This window comes from Acanthaster planci, linkage group LG21 (assembly GCF_054643075.1).
Source record: "Acanthaster planci isolate LZ-2023a linkage group LG21, COTS_SCS, whole genome shotgun sequence".
Lineage (NCBI taxonomy): Eukaryota > Metazoa > Echinodermata > Asteroidea > Valvatida > Acanthasteridae > Acanthaster > Acanthaster planci.
The window spans coordinates 9,858,786-9,879,948 of NC_141797.1; the positions used below are offsets into that span (position 1 = coordinate 9,858,786).

Genomic DNA, 21,163 nt, shown 5'->3' on the forward strand with positions numbered 1-21,163 from the left:
GTTGAATATTCATCTTGCATCTTGCTACTCACTTGTCAAAGACCTTGACAGAGGCATCTGTTGGTTGATGCGATGTTGCCTCCACTGAGTTATCTGCCTGAAGATCATCTGTGTCTGATGATAAAATATTAACAACAAATTTAGTATCTTCCAACAACAAAAGTGACTGTGACTTGCATTTCACTGAGCTGAAATACAATCAAATCCATCACATGTCCGATCCCTGCGAGTCAGCTGCAAGAAACGCAAGTCTTGAACCAAGTCACAAGAGCATCCTTTTGCCAATGACTGCAGTTGTGACTAGCCTCGCGACAGGATTGGTGCGAGGACCTGCAATGGACTTGGCAATGGTCCTGCCACACCAAAAGCGATCTCACCTCTGATGACGTCCAACTCATGCTGGCGTCTCGAGGCATTACGTAACTCCTTCAGATGTTCCTCATCTCCTGCTGCCTCCTTGAATTGCCTGTCCGCATTGGAAGAAATGAACACTGGATGAGACAAAGGTATGTCCACGCAAATCTGATGAGCTCGTCGTTATCCCTGCTATCATGCTTGTTTTGTGACGACAATTCCAAAATTATGGAACACCTGTACTAGGGGCATTTCTCACCATGGTTCATGCATGAAGTGCATTTAGCCAAGGGTGATGTACAAATACATGCATGTGGAGTCATCAGGGTTATGTCCGGTAAGGGCTGGTTTTCACTGAGCTGAGCTGGGTTGGGCTAGGCTATGCTGGGTTCAGCGGTTTACCTTGACCAAGTCCACCACAACTCGAACTATCTTAACCCCGACACCAAAGCACTCGTGCAAGGAACCTTCTTGAATCCTATGTAACGAGCCACATTAATGTTCACAGGGCATTAAAGTCAGGCACCTTGTCTGGTACAACGAACACTAGGCTGGGCTCTACCTTCCTCAACCATACAACATCCTCCAATAATTCCTGGTGGACCCCAAAGGATTCAGATATGTTGGGTAAACCGAGTTTACATCAGCTTGGAGTGGAATGGGTAGGGTTAGGGTCAGTTCATACTTCACATGAAAGCAAAAGTGAGTTTCACAACATCCTAAATATTTTTGTGACATTCATCGCAACCATTGTGAATTCACCGTGCTTCAAATTCATGTCAGGAACAAACTACAGGCTGCAAATAAAATTCTGTTAACTTTCGCTAAGATCAAAAACTACAGGGTAATTTCATAACAGATATGTTAACAAAAATGACAGGTTTCTGTTATGTTTTTAAAAAAAAAAAGGTGCTATGGAGGTTTATATGTTGGTTCAGTGGGCAATCTTGTACAATTGTGCGCATGCAGCTGTAAAAAAACATTTGCCTGTCAACCTTGAAAATGAAAATGTACATTTTAGAGGCAATACAGTAAACTTCACAAGGATAGCACATGTAAGTTTATGCATGTATAAAATGAGCACTTCATCAGTGACAAAAGAAATGTTGTGACCACATGTTGATGGCCTAGGGCTGCACAGTAAACACACAACATTCACTGCAACTGCACTTCAAAGACACCGGTAAACACAGGTTGAAGAAACAAAATGGCACAACTTTTTGAGACACAAGCACATCATCAAAAAAAATGTCTGTTTCTAGTCACCATCGCCTGTGCTGTGGAGAGATGTTTGAATGAAAATTATCCATTTACATCATTGGCTCTGTCGTGAGAGCTCAACGGTAAATGTACGCATTTCTTATATTGTCATCTTCATCACTGGCATTGTCATTGCGAAAGACAAATCCGGCAAAAGAGGAATTATTAGAAGCCATTACTGCGCAGAGGTCCTGTTCGCACGCTAGTGGTACCCGCACATTACATTCCTCTCCGACCAATAGGGTGCCATGACTTGCCTACATCTATATGCATGTGTGCGCTTAAGTTAAGATGTGTGCGAGTGCAACAGTCCCAAGAAATGGCGCCTTCTCGGATATGTCTATAATAATATTAGTAATTCAAATATGTAATCTGACTGTGAGCGCTAATTTCCTGGCTTTCAAAAATATTCTGTCAGCCAAATGTCAAATTGAATGCTGAATTTGAGTTGGCTCAGCTCCCCATAACAATAGCCCAAAAAGCAAATGAGCACAGGTGTACGCACTTCCAGTGTGTGAGTGCTTTGACAGCAAAGCTTGGCAAAAGGTGCATAGGTCAAAATCTACAGCATAAAGTTAATGAATGTGTTCACTAACAATGCCGTGATGGGTGAGGACAGTGAAGCTGTGGGAGTGTAGCTACTGAGATCATGTTGCAAGCCAAGTCATCTTCTCAAGCCCTTTTTACACACACACAAAAAAACCACCCATCCTTGAGGGCAGATTCTAGTAGGGGGCAGCCAATCCCATTCCCAAGCACCTTAATAAGGCTTTCGACAAGGTGTTGAATTGCCTTTTCGCCAAATTGTCACTTTCATTGGACTCCCGCATGAACTACGACATAAAAGTTATGTGCAATCCAGAAAATGCTACGTCACTCAAGGTAGGTATTCTCTCAACCAGGTTCAAATTGCAAGATCTTTTAAAGACAAGTCATGATGTTTTTCTTGTTGTGTAAAAAGGGCTTCACAAGCTGACACCAAACATAAAATATAAATAAGCAAGAGTGAGCGGCAAACTAAAAGCAGGTGGAAAAACTAGGCTTTGGGGTTAATGACAAGAAAAACAAAACTGATTTTTCAATGACATCATTCGAATGACAACCTCGTGTGAACCTTGTGTTGGAGTTTGTCCCAAATAAATCAATTATTTGACCGACTCAATTATAGAGTGGCACTTGTTCAAGAAATGTGACGTTCATTCCGTAGTTCCTCTTAGCATACCAATACAAAAGCATTCTTCAAATGATGTCACTGAAAATCTCCTCGGAACATTGGGATTCACAGAATACCACCCAAATGTTGCCACAGAGAGGGCAAACTTTTCCAGTGCATTGTGCGAAAAATCAACATCCATGTGGCCAAACAGTGCTCCTTTTACACAAGTCGTTGGCAGTTACAACCGCCTCTCTGTATAGAAGGCAAACATTTAGAGGCACGTGCTGTGAATCACCTCTTAATACTACCATGTACACAAACTGAAATTCGGCAGAGGCGCTGGACAAGATTTGTTATGTACAAACCTAGCAGCTCAGTTTATTACATGCACAATTTACACAGGGTGTATTGGGCTGCCCAGCCCAGAAAAATGTTGTAAGCTTCTAGCGAAACAATCAAAGGTTTGTGTTTTGAAACAAATCTTGTGCAGTTCCTGCCACTACATGTAAGTGCATGTATCGTGTGTGCTTCCACTGACAGACACACCCTTTATCGTCGTGTTGTTTCTCCTTGCGATCCTTCTCCCAATGAGACACAGCAGCTTCCAACCCACTAGAACGGCAGGAATGACAAGTTAGCATCACACAATTCATAGCACACGAACCTGCAGTGCTAAGCGTTCTAGATCTATCAATGCCACAAGAGACTGCCTTTCCAAGAGACAATTTGTCACCTGTGCAGTGCAAACTTACGGCGAGTATATTTTCTGCAGTATACTCGAGAGCATCAGCATTAACTACAAGTAAAACTATCGTTATGAAAAAGCATTTTTTGACACGTTCTCCTCTCAAATGTGCACGTACTATACCCGAGAGCAATGTTGGATCTGACTCGAGATAAACATCTACAGAGTGCAATTCCTTTGAAATTTACATGTCCATGAAAATTAAGTTGACAACTCCGTCTGAAAATACTGTCACTAGAGACATACACGAGCAGACCAAACAATACATGTGACCCTCTCTGATGAGGCAAGTGAACAAGTATGGTTGCACTGTAACATGGCTTTCTCTATGGCACAGCTTTTGGCCGGTGGCTATAGGTTATTTGCCATGGCTACCGCATTGGTTTCTGCCATTCGTGATGGCTTGATTGGCTTCATTTGCCATTGGCTATGGCTTCATTTGCCACTGGCTATGGTTTCATTTGCCATTGGCTATGGCTTCATTTGCCATTGGCTATGGCATCCGTTTTTGCCATTTGCCATGGCTTCATTTGCCATTGGCCATGCCAACAGCATTACTTTTTGCCAATAGCTATGGCACCAAAGGCTTTGACTGGTTTTTGGTTATTAAAGGTACACTGTGATAGCCCTGTGGCCATACCCAACAGTGCCTGTTTTAAAGGGCTCTTCACACATCATTTTGCAGCTGAGGGTTACCTCTTACCACAGCAGGTCAATTACACATACAGTGAGATAAAATAACGAAAACTGCTCGAAATAGGAGAACACAATTTTGAAATGAAAACTGCTTCAAAGAGAGAAATAAAGAACAAAATTGCACTGACTGTAGACAAACATGTATATATGTCAAATTTTAAGCAAAAACAATATGGGCGTGTACTTGAAGCTTAAAACTATGCTTTCAGAAAGCACTGTGACATACATGTAGCCCTCAGGCTCAAACATGAAATGTATGTCCAAATAGTCTACTCACAGATGAACGGCACACACAAAGCTTTCAGTTGTGTGAAGATTAGGCTCTTTTTGGGGGGGAGGGATTATTTTGTGAAATTTAGCCAACGTTATTTGAGAAAACTGTTAACATTTCAGAACTCCTAAAGCGGATTCTTTTCCTGAGTGTTCTCCACGATACTTACTTAGCAATGAGGGGGAAATGCTGCAAGACCTCATCCAGATCCGAGCGCTTGAGCATCAGCAGCTCACAGTAGGATGCCGCCCGTACAGTGGCTGTGCGGTAGTCACCAAAGATGAGGCCCACTTCACCGAAATACTGGCCAGGCCCAATGGTGCTGGTCACCCTGGTCATATCCTTGGACAGAACCTTGGAGAGACAGAACAGAAAAATGTTCATCACTGAATAAAGACAGAGAACTTTACTTGACATAACCCTCAAGCTTAAAGAGCCTTTGTTAAAATCTCATTCTACCGACTCATTCATCTGGCAAGGTGTACACTCAAGTGATTTTGCAAACTCTGTTATGTATCAGCTTGGCAAAATATGCAAAATGCCAACGGCAATTTTTAACATGTCTGGGACGGACTTGTCTATACATAACAGTCTGCCCCTAACAAAAGAATTTCTCCTGAAATCAAGATCCTTGTGTGGCAGGAGTACACAGAAACTTGGACACTCACCTCACAGGTTCCCCGGCGGATGAAGTACATCTCTCGCCCCATGTCGCCTTCGTACACTATCATGTCTCCAGGCGTGAAGAGATAGGCGTGGGTCTTCAAGGCTAGCATGCGCAGGAATGCGGCGTCGCAGTCTTTGAAAAGTGGCACCTGACCAATCAAATAATGCCCCAGTCAATCTCACATACTGTGAAACTCGCCACATGAGGCAGATTTCGAAAAAGTCAATCAATGTGAATCACTCAGATTCCTTACAATGACTATCACACTGACAAGTATTTGTCCCTTATGTAGACGAATCCAACGTTTCACTGGACATTTCCCATGGCCCCCTTTAATGGTGGAAAGCATGTGTTGGGTCCTGTATGGAGTAACTGTCACAGAAGAGTAGCTCCACACAATGGTCGCCCACACTAGTGCTTACCACCATTAGCGGGGCCGCTGCCACTGACCAGTGACAGCATTACCACGGTCACCTATGGCAAGCCTTGTTCTTTCTACCCACCTGGCCTAGCGTCTCTTGAGCATCTTCGAAGGCAATCTCCTGCTGCAGTTGGATGGGCATGTCATGCATGAGACGCACTCCACCAGGCATCACCTCACCCCTGCAATGTCAATCACCATCAAATCCCATCTCAAGTTAATACAATCCAAAAACAAGGGCTGCCACCCAATACAGCCTATGCATGTGGATTACCGCTTCAAATGTCCACTTTGGGTCAAACATTTCTGTTGAGTATGAGCCCCAAGCGGACCAAGAGAGGACACAATCTTCCCAGCAACAGAGGCTCAGAGGCTCATTTGGTGACATAGTCACTTTGGTACACTTTAACACCTATGCAGAAAATATCTGTGGTATATAAATGGGCATGATGTGCTTTCATACAAAAACCTACCTGTGTCTTCTGAACACCAAGCCAAGGTACTTCACCACTCGATGCTGGAGGTTTAATTTCAAGTTGTGGTCTTTCATAAACTCCTGCACAGCAAACAACTTCTCCTGGAAGTTCACTCTGGGTTGGTAACAATTGAGATCGAATAAACATGTCGTCCAATACCAAGGAAATGGGTAAAATGATGTTTGTACCAACAGGGCTGTGGTCGAATCCATCACGAGTCAGTCACCGGTCCTTTCACAACTCCACACAAGTAACACGTGGGTTAATGGCAATAGAGAGTTTTCGTCATAGTTCTCTTGCAGTTTGGCTTGAGGCTGGATGATGCATTTGTGAAAGATATGTGATAACTTGTGATAGATTTGTGAGGACTAGTGATAGACTTATGATGTGCTTGCGAGGACTTGTGGTGTGCTTGTGAGGACTTATGACAGACTGGTCTATTGCTGAACTACCAAGTAATAATACGATGCTCACTCAGTAATAATGAGTGAGCCATAGTGATGAGAGATGTGAGATCGTTGTCAGGTATGAGGTAAAGTGAAGAGCATTATGACAAACCTTGGGGCATCAGCATTGGCCAGAGTTGCTGCAATGGACGACAGGCAGTAACCGTAGAGCAGCAGCCCAATCAACATGGCCCCAAGGGCAATCGCCCGGCCGATGGTCGTATGCGCACTGATGTCACCATAGCCGGTGCTTGTCATGGTCGCTGCAGCCCAGTAGAGCGCAGTCACATATTCGTCGAATGGAGACGGCGCAGTGGTAGATGGCGGCACATCTGTAGTTGGAACTTTGGAACTTTGGGCTTGCTTGGGGCTGTTTGTATAGAATAAAAAACAGATAAAGTCAACAATGCTCACAAAAGTAACACAGCCACAAGTTTCTAACAACTTTTTGATTGATTGATTGATTGATTGATTGATTAATCATTCCTTCATTAGTTTACAGTCTTGGTTAAACAATTAATTAACCTTCATATATTCCTCAACAGTTGTTGCAATGTCCTAATATTTCTACAGCATTCACTCCACTTTCTTTTGAAAAAAAATTTCATACCCAATTTGATTTATTAAATCAAATGTGCCAGTTCGAGGATTAATTACTTGAATTACCAAAATAAACACACCGGCCCTAATGACCAGTAAAAAATCTTCAAGGACTGCTCCTTTGGTTACAATGGAAACAGAAAGTTAGCTTACAATAAATGGCCATCTTTCAGTATGTTGATTAATTTGCGTTAACTTTAACTATGCACGGTCAAAAGTATGCTCTGCCTTGGAAAACATTTCAGCAAACTTTAAAACCATCACCTTCAACTTGAATGGAAATCTGGTTTTCTGCAAATGATTTTCAAATTACTTTGTATCTGTAATTATGCATGTCATAACAGCGAATCTGGTCTGGACACACAACTACAAAATACGTGTTGTAAATAATATCACAAAATCTAGGCAAAATATTACATTTAATGAGTATCTTCCATAATTCATGCATACATGAATATATTTATGTATACACAGATTCCACATGGAAAGGGGTAAAAACAAACTTCCACCGTTGCAGATCAAAATGGGACTAAAATAATGAGCGGTAACAGGTGCATATTTATTCCCGGTGAAAACACCAGTGAAGGTGGTGCATGGCGGAATGACAGGTGCAAATTAAGGAGGTTGGGATGTTATGTGCATGCAATACACACAGGCAATGTACGTGTACAAGGGTACGAGTAGGCCAAATGGCCTTCTATGGAATACCAAAACAATGAAATGGCAAGAAAAAAAATGTAAAATTGTTTCATTACGGTCAGATTCACCAACAATGACTACACACCAAGAAAAGAAACGTGAACGTGAGGATATCCCTTCAAAGCTCACTTGGTTTCTTTTATTCCGTCAACAATTTCAAGCTGTTTAAAATCAACATCGTTGATGACTGGTTCACCTCGACTTTACACTGGTATTCACAACTCAAAACACATGGCTAAAAAGATTCCAATATTCCACAAGCTTTACTCAGACTTTTCTGTTCCACTCAATAAACATTTTTCAAAATTATATGGCACGCCCCACATTAGCCTCATATGGACAGCACGTCAAAAACATTTATTACTGTAACATTACAAAATGTCAGTTTTTATCTTTGACTTTGCGACAAATACGTGTATTACTGCATGACACTTGTTAGGATCTGCGACAGTTAAGACATGCAATAAGCTTATTGGTCATTTAGCTGTACATTGCTCAAGTTTGACATAAATATTTCAGAAAGAGAACTCTCTTGACCGAAACCATCATTGCTACACTTCCTTTTTGGTGAAAGTTGATACTCGTGTCTTGTCTAGAGCCATTTAGTCAATGAACTGCCAGTCACACTCAATATGGCACAGAATACACCCACGTTTATACTTCAAGCTGAAAATGTGCACAACCAATGGTCTTGGTGCAGAGCTTGACACGTGGTCATGACAGTGGTAAGGCATCCCGACGATAGTCTAACCGCTTCCTTTTTCATCAATGAGACGACAATAATGCCAACAACCCACACCTTGAGCGAGATTTTTCCTCAGTAAAATGTAGACATGTGTCTAGAAACTGCATGTGATACTATGGGGCTGAACTGATAAACAATTAGTAGGGGTTAAAACTTTTACTTCCGCACTGCAAGTTTGCTTGAACTGTTTCAATTGCCATTATTTTCTTACGATTCCTCACAAAGCCACCACAATTCCAGTTGATTAGCACGGTGTTATTCAAGGCAACTAATGGATTCCTGCCCATGTGACGGCTTCACAGCGCCCACTGCTTTTCACTATCACATATTAACAGCGTTATTTCATCCCCAGCAAGCAAATTATTGGTTATGTGTTACCCACTCTTTTTCCTACATGTAGGACGTAATTCGTATAGAGGATTTTCAGTCACATGACTGACAGTCACCATTCAATTTACACAGATGGGCACAGAAAGGCCCACGCCTTCAAAGTCTCTCAACATTCTGGCGTATGTGAAACTGCCAACAGAAGAACCCAGATTGGAAAATGCACATGCCTCCACAGGCATGGTATGCTTCCTGAAATACCTTTGCCCGTCGTGTTATGTCACTTTAAAACCTCCACACATCCAGTTTGCTGTGTGATATAGATGAATCCGCACGTTATCTGTGAATATCGGGAAGGCCCACCATTAGGGTTTTTCTTCCAGCTCTCCTGACCACATTTTTTTTTTACATTAGATCAAAATCTGCCCATAGACTGTGGGGTAGGGGCCATGAAAAATTTTACTCGAAAGCTTCAACCTACCGCAAGTTTGGAAGTGAAGAGGTTGGGGGTAGAAATATGGACGGGACCAAGGAAAATGTTATAATTACAGAAGGAAATGTTGAAGGTGGCAACCTCATCAGCCAATAGTTACAGTGCCAAATTTGCCAACAACATCAAAGGGTTCACCGACAAGAAAACTCCTATGCCCTAAAAACATCGATTACCAGAGGCCTTCCCTTAATTATTCAAAATGATTATGCGCTCAGATTTATCTATACACACCAATATTAAAGAGTTTTCCTTTATCTAAAGGAGTATGCAAGAAGAACATACGTTACGGGCGTCAAGCAAATCACACTGGAAAAAAAAAAGGCAATGCTGATGCTAGTTATTCTGACGACTGTGCAAGTGCAAATTCACAAATATATAAATACGGAAGATGTGCGTTTGTATGACACCAAACTGTTCACACATTGACAACCGTACAATGAGAGAGACTCAATTTCTGACCTGGCACCCTTAACGTTAAACACAAAATCTGCTTCGGAAGTCTTCATGTCCATCTGACAGCTGTTCAGAACAGAAATGTCACGAGGGAAATGATAACATGGGTTAGAAAGGAGGGGGGCAAAATAAGAAACAATGGAGGATATAAAATAAATGTGTAACACACAAGGCATGATCTCAGTGGGGATTGTCTTCTGACAACAGCCAGTTGGTGACATTCTAAAAAATAAGCAAACGGGGACAAATACTCTACTTGCGTGTCAAAAACTGGGTTAAGACAGGCCTACTGGTGAATGTAAGATTGAAATATTTGAATGTGGCTAAACAAAAATTCTCCGGTACCCACAATTGTGCAGACATCCATACGTAAGTATGCAGAAAGATGACTCAAACACTGCAGCTCATTAAAACAAAGAAAGTGTGAGAACTGATCGTGTGCCTGGCACTTTATATTGCCCAAGACGGCAAAGGTGAGTCTTTCAATTTGTCAAATATCCCTTTGTTTGACTCTCAGTTCCCATCAGTATGTGCACAAAAACTTGGCCTGTTCTAATATAAACACACAATGATCGGCGCTATGCCTGATGAAAAGACAGGAACTCTTGTGACTTAAGCGGAGAACTTTACAGTCTAGTACCAGATGCTTTTGTATAAAATGCTGGATTTGTTGCTGTAATAGCCCCCTGACTTCTTCTCACCTTGACAAATTGGACAAAGCCATCCTAACGGTCAAAATCAATCGAGTGACATGCGACGTGCGTGTGGTCGGTGTACATGTAGCTGGGAATATGGGGTTTTTTTTTTACTGTCTGTGACTATTTAAACAGTATAGGGGGTTAGAGGGTTTAAAGTAAAGGGCTGTAAATTTGGAGCTGCCCCACACAGGCAAAAGGGGCGGGTGCTTGTGCGTTCAACTTCAATATGGTTGGAGCATTTGAACAACAAACACATTGAGTTGACAACCACTGGTTTCATAATCAGGGTCTGACTTCAAATTAAAGACAGGGGTTAAATAAGGATTTCCGGAGGACTGAAAGAATTTCTCAAAGATGAGCAGATGGAGGGACACCTTTGACTTACTTTCCTGTGTCGCAGGTGACAAGATACCAGAGGCAGGAACTCCAGTGAGACAGCAGAGCGATGTAGATGAAGAACTTGAAGAATCGGATGGTGGCAATGTTCACATCCAGATCCTTCTCCAAGTTCTTGAAATAGTTGGGCATCTGAGGTGAAAGTTACAAAACATTTCCACTTCAGACCAAAAAAAAACAAGCAGGCCTTGATCACGTAAGTCCTAAGTAGTATAGCAATAAGAAGGAACACTGGATTCCACAATGTGAGGAATACGGAATTCACCAAGGGGAATGTTGCTATAAACTCACCTGCCAAAGAAAAGGAAAGCATCACGAACTTTTTTCTCTTTTCCTCAATACTGTAAAGTTCATACCTATGTTGCTTCTAAGCATTCCTTCCATTTTAAAAGTTCAAATTGACAAGAGTTTGAGAAAATGAAGAAAGGTGTGAAAACTGCCACTGCTTTGATGACGCGCTTACTGAAACGTTTCATCTCATTGCCAGAGTAGGCAACAGCGTTCATGACATTGAACTTTTTTGGGGGGGGGTGGGGCATTTTGGCGAAATTACTCAAACGTTCCACAAAAAGTCTACCAACTCACCCTCCAGGCTTTGACTAATCTGTTCAGGGAAAGGAAGTACAGTGCATTAGTGCGGTCTTTGCCCTCGGGTACCAACAATGAGAAGAAATCCAGTGGCAGAATGGCGATCACATCAAGCGCGAAGCCCACGCTCTTGACATAGTGCTCACGGATACTCTTGAAGTCCTTGTATGTGCCTGGAAAGACGACCGATGTTGAGGAAAACAAACAATAAATCTCTTTAAAGCTTTTCTTTAATGGTACACTGGATCCAATCCATTTGTTGGTCTAGCAACAGAAGGAACAAATATTCAAAGCAGAATTCCAGATTCAGTTCCTTCTCATTTCAATAAGTTCTATGAAGACAAATACAATTTTGTCATTTTACAAATTCAAGATGTGGGGCAAAATGTAATCCTGCACCTGGGTGCTGGTTTGCTGTGAAATAAGCCCGGCGCTAAGAGGTTGATTTACCATTGGGTGTTGAAACAGCCGTCCTCAGTCGGACGATGATGTCAAACAGGAGCACAAAGTCCATGATGTACATGAGCGTCAACAGCAAAAGATTGTCGGAATCGCCGTCGCCAGCATCATCTGTCCAATTGACGGAATGAACAGCCAATCAAATTTGAGGGGTGAATACAGCCGTTGTAATTTATTAAGCAACAAAGAGCCGTGAAAAGGCAACCAAATTCAGCATCGACAGTCTCGCTAACTGAGCCGATTGGAAATTTTCATCAAAATGTACAGTCCATACCCTACCACGTATCTGCCCTCCCCTTAAATTTGGAATTCCTGCCATGATGTCATCTCCATGGCGGTAAATTCCCCTTTCCCATAACTTGTCACAAAGTGTCACAATTTATTCTCCTACCATTTACGTCCACATTTGGTGCTTTCCCAGCCCCACTGTTTGCTGTAATGAAGAAAACATAATGGTTGTTCAATCAAAGAAATTCAACCTTTAACTTGACACACGACATTCTCTGTTTTGTACTGCACATGTGCAGCACAAAAACAGTGTCTAGGCAATGTGACAGGATTCTAACAGAACATGTGATTAATTTACACTGCAACACAGAGATTTGCGTTAAAGCCCGAGAGGTGATTCTGGGGACAAGACACACGCTCACCGATGAAGCTGGCACAGTAAGGGTACAGCACCGAGATGAGCAGCGTGATGACCAGCACGCCTCGTTCCCACAGCTTGGCAAAACGTGAGCCGGGCATCACCACCGTCTCTGTGATCAACTCCCAGAAATCCTCCCACCACTGACCTAACTGGCGATGCACCCTCTACACTCCAAACAATGAAAAAATTAACAGTGAGAATGAATATTCATAAGGATTGCCAACTCCATCTCAAAGACATCATGCTTTCTCACATTTTGTTCTGCTACTTTTTGGCACATGGGTTTTACCCAGAATATTCCTCTGGGGTTTTCCTCCCACCTCAAAAACTGATACTGCTTCTCATTGTCTCCTCTCTACAGGTTTCTTCAGGTTTGCGAGCTACAGTGCCTGGGGCACTTTTGAAGAATCCTTGATGCCATTACCAGAAATAATAACATATTGAACAAATGCTGCCTGTAATAATGAGGAGGTGCATCGCCGTGGGTGCGATGCATCCTGAAAGAAGCACATGTATTAGAAACCAACAATTCTACAACAAAACTTTCTACGCAAAAAATAAAATTGCAGCATCAACACAAAACATTTTCAAGTCTTGCCTCCAAATCAACGCCCGACTTTCAAGACAAACCGTACATGCAATGTAACTTTGCAGAAATTCATCTCTTGTCAATTCATCGCACATGATTAAAAAGAGAAGCGAGCAATATATCTATACCTAGCACGCATGTAGCAGAAAGCAAATCATGAATGTCATCGCAGGACCACATAAAATGGAGACCTTCACAAAACAATGACACCATCTAGTTGTAAGTAGCACAATTTACAACAAACAAGGAGCATGCAACACTAGCTGGGTTAGAATCTTACCGGCTGAACAATCCTTAACGGGCTTTGCTAATGAGGCATAAGATAAGCACATGAGTGACATAAGCTCATTAGTGACACATACACAAACACTTTTGGTTTAGCGATTCCAAGAATTAGGCATATCCATGATAGTAACCCTAACATTCTCAGATCCTTCAAAATCTATCAGAAGATTTAGAAAGATGTTGCAGGGTTGAGGAAGGTAGAGGCCAACTACTGGAATACATGAGACATAATGCCTCTGGAAAGTTAAAGTTCTATACACTTAAGATTTCTGACAGTGGAGAATTTGAAGATAATCCAGAAAAATTTCCAGCAAAAGTGCCGATTAATTCAACCGCAACCCCTCTCAAAGACAGCACAAGAAAAGAGCATACAAATGTAAGGATAACTGAGCATAAGGATAAGTGAAGATTATGGATAACTTTTTTCTCCAACACAAAGAAATGAGTTTCACAGAAAGTTCATAGGCCCATGCACTGAAGAATTCCATTATTATCTACCTCTCCTAAGTCTACCAAAGACGTATTATTTTGGGCCACAAGACTTGTATATTAAATATGGAAGTGGAGGGTTCTGATGTGGAATTTTAATCTCCTTTGTGGAACACTTTTGTGCAAGATATAATCATTATTCATGTATGACTGAATTATTTAAAAGTAGTCCTTAGGATACCACATACCCAAAGTGCATGACTATTTGAACTTTAGAAGAATTTGTGAAATGAAAAATGAGTGTTTGCGTGCCTCGTATTAGTCAATCGATGTTGAAGAAAATCTAGAGTGAAAGTGGAATTGATTAGTTTCCAAAGGCATTCTGACTTTGAGGCACAGACCTACCGCGGCACACGAGCCGTGGTGAACGCTCACTAGCTCCTCGATGTCAAATGCCTCCATTGACTTCTTGCCGTACTGGTCTGGCCTCATGTTGGCTTGGGTTCCAGAATGTCCTGAAGGAAAAGTGAAATCGGACGCTGACAAAATCAAAGTCTGCCAATCTCGCCCATGGCCCGTGCTGGCATGGTTATGTCGCAAGTTGAGAGATTTGAGAGACGCATAAAACCATTTGACATTGTGGACATTCTGACGAAAATTGGCCATGCCCACTTATCAAACATCGCAGACCAGAAAAAGCAATGAAAGCCACCTCTGTGACCTACCCACTGAAATCCTTACCAGTGGTCACATTGTAACATTTTCCATTCACCTGAAATTTATTTCAAATTAACACAGCATCAAGGTATACATACAAAACTGACAACAGGCACAGAGAGGGAGCCAAAGATTTTTTCCTCGGTGATCGGTGATCTGCTGAGATCTGTCCTCTGTGATAAGTGCTTGTGCTTTTCTAGGGAAGAGTGTTATCAGACTAACCCTATCCCCTTAGGGACCATTGAAATCATGCATATGCCTGTTGGATTCAGAATGGTTAGGGCAAATGGGAATCACGACGCATAAAACGGGTTTTCTGTGATAAAAGTTCAAGTTAAACATTGACCGTTAAACAAAGCCTGCAACTCTAAAAGGTCAAGTGGCTGTGACCACGTACTTGGTGAGTGAGTACTGGCATGAGACAGTCGTCGTAGGCTCTTGGACGCTGGTATGATTCCCTCCCCGGCACGAACACGCTCCTCCAGTCTTCCTGCGGCATCGCATCGCTCCTCGGCAATACGCTGCAACTTCCTAGCAACTAATTGATAACCAAGACGTTCTTGTGTCATATATTCACGACCCATGCTTTTTATTTATCCGGCAATGGTCCAAAAGTTATATGTCAGTTAATTTATCCTCATGTCCATTTTGAGGTTACACAAATGGTAAAATTTTAGAACGACACCACTTAAGCTGAAACTTCAATTTTAGTGGAATTTGTTCCGATTTCATCTGTAAGAGAATTGTGAGCAGACCTTTATCTTTTGAACAGGATTTAGAAGAAACCAGTTCGATACCAACCTTCTGGGTAGTGATGCAAGACGTTCTGCAGGTCAGCCTTGTCCAGGACCATGAGGTCACAATGGGCAGCGGCTCGAATGCTGTTAGTCCTGGGCATGCTGAATACAAGACTGACCTAAAAAGACAAAATAATGGACTGAGCACAGACAAAGGGGAGGTTCTCTTACCCCAACAGATATGTACGTGTACATGTAGGCCTAATGACATCGCTTTTCCAAGCTCATGCAGCCAGGAAAGGGAGCCCCGCAGTTAAGCACATTTAAGGACAAAGGTTCCTCTTATTCTGCAAAACACATGATCGTAAAAAGTTAAGAGACATATACATGTGTGCTTAATGGACCAAAATGACTTTATCAAAATACATGTAGTACGGGCCTCTCGCTGGACCAAGAGAGGGCGCTATTTCCTCAGCAACAGAGGCTCCTTTGGTACTAACTGCGCATCGCTGGTTCACGAACGACTAGGAAATGCAAGCATTGCAGCTGCGTCACTCCCAACAAAATGAATACTCCCAACCAGCGCGGCTCTTTTCAACCAATGAGGGGGTGCTTCTGCTCAAGGCGGATACTAGGTCAACACCTAGAGCTCCAACTTTTTGAGGGAAAAGCTTCCATCTGTTTATCTTTCTCCCCTCCTAACTTTTCTTGTGATGAGAACAAAAAACCAGCATGTCATGCACCTACGGAAGTAAGTGAACCTGTCAATTGAACATAAAGTAACCTTTTTCTCCAGAATCTCTCCTATATACATGTACATCTAAACACTCTTTAAAACATCACAGATGCAGGCATTTTCTTCAACACATGTTTTTAAAGCTACCAAAACAAATCCAAAGTTTTAAGAGTAGAAAAAAATTGCCCTAAATGACTTTTTCAAAGGTACGAGTCTCTGTGAGATGTGAAATAAAATCTTTATTCTGATTGGCCAGGACTAGCTTGCTGATATTCAAGATCAATCCTTATTCTGATTGGCCAAGACTAGCTCACTGATATTGAAGATCAATCCTTATTCTGATTGGCCAAGACTAGCTTGCTGATATTGAAGATCAATCCTTATTCTGATTGGCCAAGACTAGCTTGCTGATATTCAAGATCAATCCTTATTCTGCTTGGCCAAGACTAGCTTGCTGATATTCAAGATCAATCCTTATTCTGATTGGCCAGGACTAGCTTGCTGATATTCAAGATCAATCCTTATTCTGATTGGCCAAGACTAGCTCGCTGATATTCAAGATCAATCCTTATTCTGATTGGTCAAGACCAGCGTTTAAGATAGAAACTGGTGTCCATGGAAGGAATTCTGTGTTTTTTTCTGCCAAAGCTTTCAGATTAGATTTAGGTGAATATCTTTATCCCCAATCTACAATGGAATACTGCTTGAGAAGAGGCTGGCTTGAATTGGGAAACATATATCGAATGGAAACAGATTCCTTGTTTTGCAGACTGTAAACGTCTTCGGTAGGTTCGTGCATAACATGCACGGCATACATGTGTTTGTCATCCAATCCCATGATGCATTGCTCATGTCAAGGTTTATTGGCTTACCTCCCCAAAGAGCTTGCCATGCCTGAGCGAAATGATTGGAGTATCGTCATCCTCTGCAGATAAGACCTGAGACAGCAAATCAAAACATGTACACGGGTGAATGACGTCATGGGATGAGCAACGTCATATGTTGTCTGCAATGCGGCCGTTTCACAATAGTGCGCCTCCAAGAGTTTGCAATGCGTTGACCAATAACAGTACGCGAAATCTGTCGACCCAATGCGGGTTTGGAAAGGGTCGACAGATTCTGCGCACTGTGATTGGTCAACGCATTGCAAACTCTGGTCTTGGAGGCACACTATTGTGAATCGCCCGTATTCTGCAATCAGGTTTGTTTGCAGAGGCCTCCCTAACATGCCATGGCCCCTATTGGTGCACTTCGATTTCTATTTTTGCCTCTAGTCTACTGCCTTGCTCATATTTTTACTTCAAACATCACCAAAAAGTGAATATCAACAAGCTCTCAACATTCATGATTATAAACCTTGACTTTATACACCCCCTACAAAGTTTGGATGAATTCTATTTCTATAGCCCAAATATTACAGGAGCCTAAGATTTTTATGGTTGGTTGAGCATCATAGATGTCATGCGTTGTGCATGGTTGTGAACCGTGGTTTGGCTTCATACGTGTGATTGCATATATAATCTCAAACTGGGGGGGTCCCAACCCAAGTATACAATCCCGTGATCTGGTGATGATACTCTAGAGCAAGGAATCGGGTGCACAAATTTTCCGTAAAACCAACATAACGTTACAAGTCTCGACACTTTCTCTTCTCCCACAGGCAAAAACCCACAAATACAAACGCCAAAAAATGCAAACCTCCGTACATCCCGTACAACTTGATGTAGGCCAACCTAAATACTGTACGTGCAGCAGGCCAGCGATGCAAAAGCAAATATCCCGCCGGCGCGCCAGCCATTTTCATGATTTTCAAGACCGAACGTACCAAGAGAGGGCGCTATCACACTAGACCGATAGGGCGATCGGCGAGCGCGCTCGGGCGTATACAACAACCCACTTTAATAAAAGTTCGTTAAGGAGAGGTACATATACTGTATGGCCATCATAATTCGAACAATTTCATAGACTCTAACCCTTCAACGTTTTTGTCATGTTACTTCATCGAGCGAGGTGCAGCAAATTTGGAATCAGTGGTGGTGACTTCACTTTTAGGCCGGTCGAAGGGCACAATGTAAGTTGTGTGACGTCGATGTCTCTTACTAATGTGCACGCCGTTGACTTGTAGTTGTATAATTACATTCATAAATACCTTAGACAGTTTTTCTGTTTTGATTGAAATGCGTAACGTGACCGTGCGTTAACATTTGATAATGCCCGCTGCATAAATCACACGATGGCACATGGATACGAGACAGTTTAATCGGGTCTGATTGGTCAGGAGTCTGCGTGTGCGCAACGCGCCAAGCTCCAAGCGCCACGCGCGCCAGATTCGTTGAAGGGGATTCTATCCGCTCCAAACGGAACAAATAAGGGCTTTTTTGTACTCACTGCATAGGCGCGCGTTTATAATAGAAATCAATGGCGCGTTTGACGCGGAGCTCGGGGACTACGCGTAACGAAGTTATTCCTTAATGTATGGTCTTTGCGTACACGCAGAACGCGTACAGAAACCTGCTTGGAAAACCATTCAGTCTTTCTTTTACCGCTTTGGGGTGCACTTCAACTCGAGGCAGATCGGACAACTTTCTAAAGGAACATACCATAAAATGGACGGGGGTGTTCAGGAAAGTGAAAGTAAAGTTTTAGAACAAATCGGAAATCCATCACATGTTGACTTCTTTTGATTCTTGCAATAAAAAAGGTATTCATCAACAGGAATGCCCATATTTATTCACTTATTAAAACTGTTTCGTTTCCGGCATCTTTTGGAGATCTCAGTGAGAGCAGAAAAATCGTACTGAGGGACGCAAGGAATAATATGAAACTAAGGAAAAGGCTGGCTGCGTCATTCTGTTCGGTATACATGTATTGCAAACTAGGTTATTGATTTAAATTATCAATCGTTAAAGTTGGCCTATGAATGTTACACCGGTTCCGATTCGCCAGGGATCTCAGACTAGCAACATACGGTGAATATATTGTTTAATTAAAGGCCTGCGTTAATAATGTAAGCTGTTACTTACCTCGACCTCCCCCCTCTGGATGAAGTACATATTATGGCAGATCTCATTCCGGTAGGCGATCATTTGACCTGGTAGATATAGAGACGGTTTGATCTCTAGAGAGAGCATGCGCATAAACCCTTCACTCATTCCCTTGAACATCGGTGCCTAAATGAAGATATAAAATGAGGTATTGTAAACATTTTCTCACCTACTACTGTACTGGTGCAGAAGTAAAGCATAAAGGTATTGTTAATCGAAAATTACGGTCAAACCTAAAAGCCGAGGCAGAAATAATTATGCCCTGGTGAAGTTTTTTGATAAATGGAGCTGATCATGCGCGGTTGGTGTTCTTGATTCTACAAGGAAGTAATATTATCAGACAACACTCAGTTCACGAGTAGACTAGCCTTAGTATAGTGACCGTTCTTAAAACTGACAGTCCTGAAATCTTGCATTAATTTCACAAGGTTTATCACACGACTTGCACTTAGTACTTCATATGACATTTTAATCATAAACATTTTGATCGGTGAAATGTGTCGTCAGCATTGTCATTAGGCAGTGCTTACAAACCGTTTTAAACAAGCATTGTATCATATCCTACCTTATCCAAGATGTACTTATTTCCGCTCAGCGATACCTCTGCATGGAAGGTCAGCGGCATGGCATTGATCAGACTGTCGTCCGTCACTCCCTTTTTTCGAAACCAGAGGTATTCATAATAACCCACCACTTGCCTCTGCAGATCTTCTGTCACTGTTTCGTCCTTCTAGGAGTGAACAGATTTAATTTTACACGAAGTTAAATGTTAGACAGGGCCGTGTTCTGGGTTTTTTCTTGTATGTTCTCTGTTCGGAAAGAATATTGCATCCTGCCTCCACTTTTTTTTATCATGCAGTTGTGATTTCAACGAAGGTCAGTCATGTTGAAATGGCATGAATCTGGGAGAGGAAAATAATTCATATTAAGAAAATACTTCGAAAATGCACTAAACTCTCCATCCACAGAGCTTCTACACAACCAACAGAGTGGAGTCTGAATGCTGTGGTCATTTCCTGTGTTTTTTTGGTATTTACAAATTACACGTTTGAAATTCAATTTGTATTTGACCAAAGTGGCGCGGACTTCAGTCACTAACCAAACTTTGCTTGATGACGTTGAAGCGATGTGTGTAGCGCGCCCTCTGTGCGTCAAAGTTGGTGAGCATGGAGGCCATCCCGCCGAGAATCATCCCAAAGAAGACGCCCTCGCCGATCAACATGGCCAAAATAGATACCCACTTCTCCCCTGCGTTCACGGCACTAATATCGCCATACCTGGTCAATAATGTGAGTCTGGTCAGAACTGCATCTCTAATATAATTCAATTAATTCTCGACACCGGTTAAAACGGACTCATTACAAGGTACAATACGGGCGATTCACAACAGTGCGTCTCCAAAAGTTTGCAACGCGTTGGCCAATCACAAGGTGCGAAATTTGTCGACCCTTTCCCTACGCGCATTGAGTCAACAGATTTCGCGATTGTGACTGGCCAACGCGTTGCAAACTCTTGGAGGCGCTCTATTATGAATCGCCCGTATTATGCAGCCACTGAAATAGCTTGCTAATTGTTCTTTAAAATGACCTTCACGCAAGCTTCGTTCTCTAATAATCAATCATCCGGGCATCGATTCCAAATTAAAAGAAAGACAATGCACGTCTTTTTGCCTGAGAGAGATACATTCCCCCCCCCCCAAAAAAAAAAAAATCTGAACTTTTTTTTACCCTGTTGAAGTTGCAGTAGCCACGGACCAATACAAGGCGATAACGTAGGACTCTCCGGCACTGATATTCCTGATATCGGCACCTGTAGAAAGATTATATCCATATGCAATAACATTAATATCTGTGGGATCCCGGTTTTTGGATGCGTTTTATAGTCTTCCCGCCTGTGCTACATTTACAGCGCGGCATAATCTTCACGTGTTGAGGCTGGGCCCTTTTCAGCTGTTGACGGCGCGGGTAGCATCTGGGACGGATTTGACCCAATTCGATTAAACATGCAATCCGATTGATGCGGATTAT

General features: G+C 42.3%; 1 protein-coding gene across 1 annotated transcript in view; it reads right to left on the reverse strand.

Moving 5' to 3' along the window:
- LOC110981133 (uncharacterized) overlaps positions 1 to 20,940 on the reverse strand; it is a 37,659-nt gene extending 16,719 nt beyond the window's left edge. The window contains exons 1-23 of the mRNA XM_087131467.1: positions 20,864 to 20,940; positions 20,236 to 20,413; positions 19,702 to 19,866; positions 19,116 to 19,262; positions 16,965 to 17,030; positions 15,421 to 15,535; positions 15,017 to 15,157; positions 14,308 to 14,417; positions 13,469 to 13,495; positions 12,601 to 12,763; positions 12,342 to 12,383; positions 11,942 to 12,061; positions 11,489 to 11,664; positions 10,893 to 11,035; positions 9,816 to 9,875; positions 6,605 to 6,862; positions 6,044 to 6,160; positions 5,653 to 5,752; positions 5,151 to 5,297; positions 4,652 to 4,836; positions 3,317 to 3,382; positions 378 to 466; positions 33 to 114 (exon numbers count right to left, since the gene is read on the reverse strand). Coding sequence (XP_086987593.1) covers positions 33 to 114; positions 378 to 466; positions 3,317 to 3,382; positions 4,652 to 4,836; positions 5,151 to 5,297; positions 5,653 to 5,752; positions 6,044 to 6,160; positions 6,605 to 6,862; positions 9,816 to 9,875; positions 10,893 to 11,035; positions 11,489 to 11,664; positions 11,942 to 12,061; positions 12,342 to 12,383; positions 12,601 to 12,763; positions 13,469 to 13,495; positions 14,308 to 14,417; positions 15,017 to 15,157; positions 15,421 to 15,535; positions 16,965 to 17,030; positions 19,116 to 19,262; positions 19,702 to 19,866; positions 20,236 to 20,358 — 2,642 coding nt within the window. The 5' untranslated portion in view covers positions 20,359 to 20,413; positions 20,864 to 20,940. The remainder of the gene's footprint in view (positions 1 to 32; positions 115 to 377; positions 467 to 3,316; positions 3,383 to 4,651; positions 4,837 to 5,150; positions 5,298 to 5,652; positions 5,753 to 6,043; positions 6,161 to 6,604; positions 6,863 to 9,815; positions 9,876 to 10,892; positions 11,036 to 11,488; positions 11,665 to 11,941; positions 12,062 to 12,341; positions 12,384 to 12,600; positions 12,764 to 13,468; positions 13,496 to 14,307; positions 14,418 to 15,016; positions 15,158 to 15,420; positions 15,536 to 16,964; positions 17,031 to 19,115; positions 19,263 to 19,701; positions 19,867 to 20,235; positions 20,414 to 20,863) is intronic.
- Between the last annotated feature and the right edge of the window lie 223 nt (positions 20,941 to 21,163).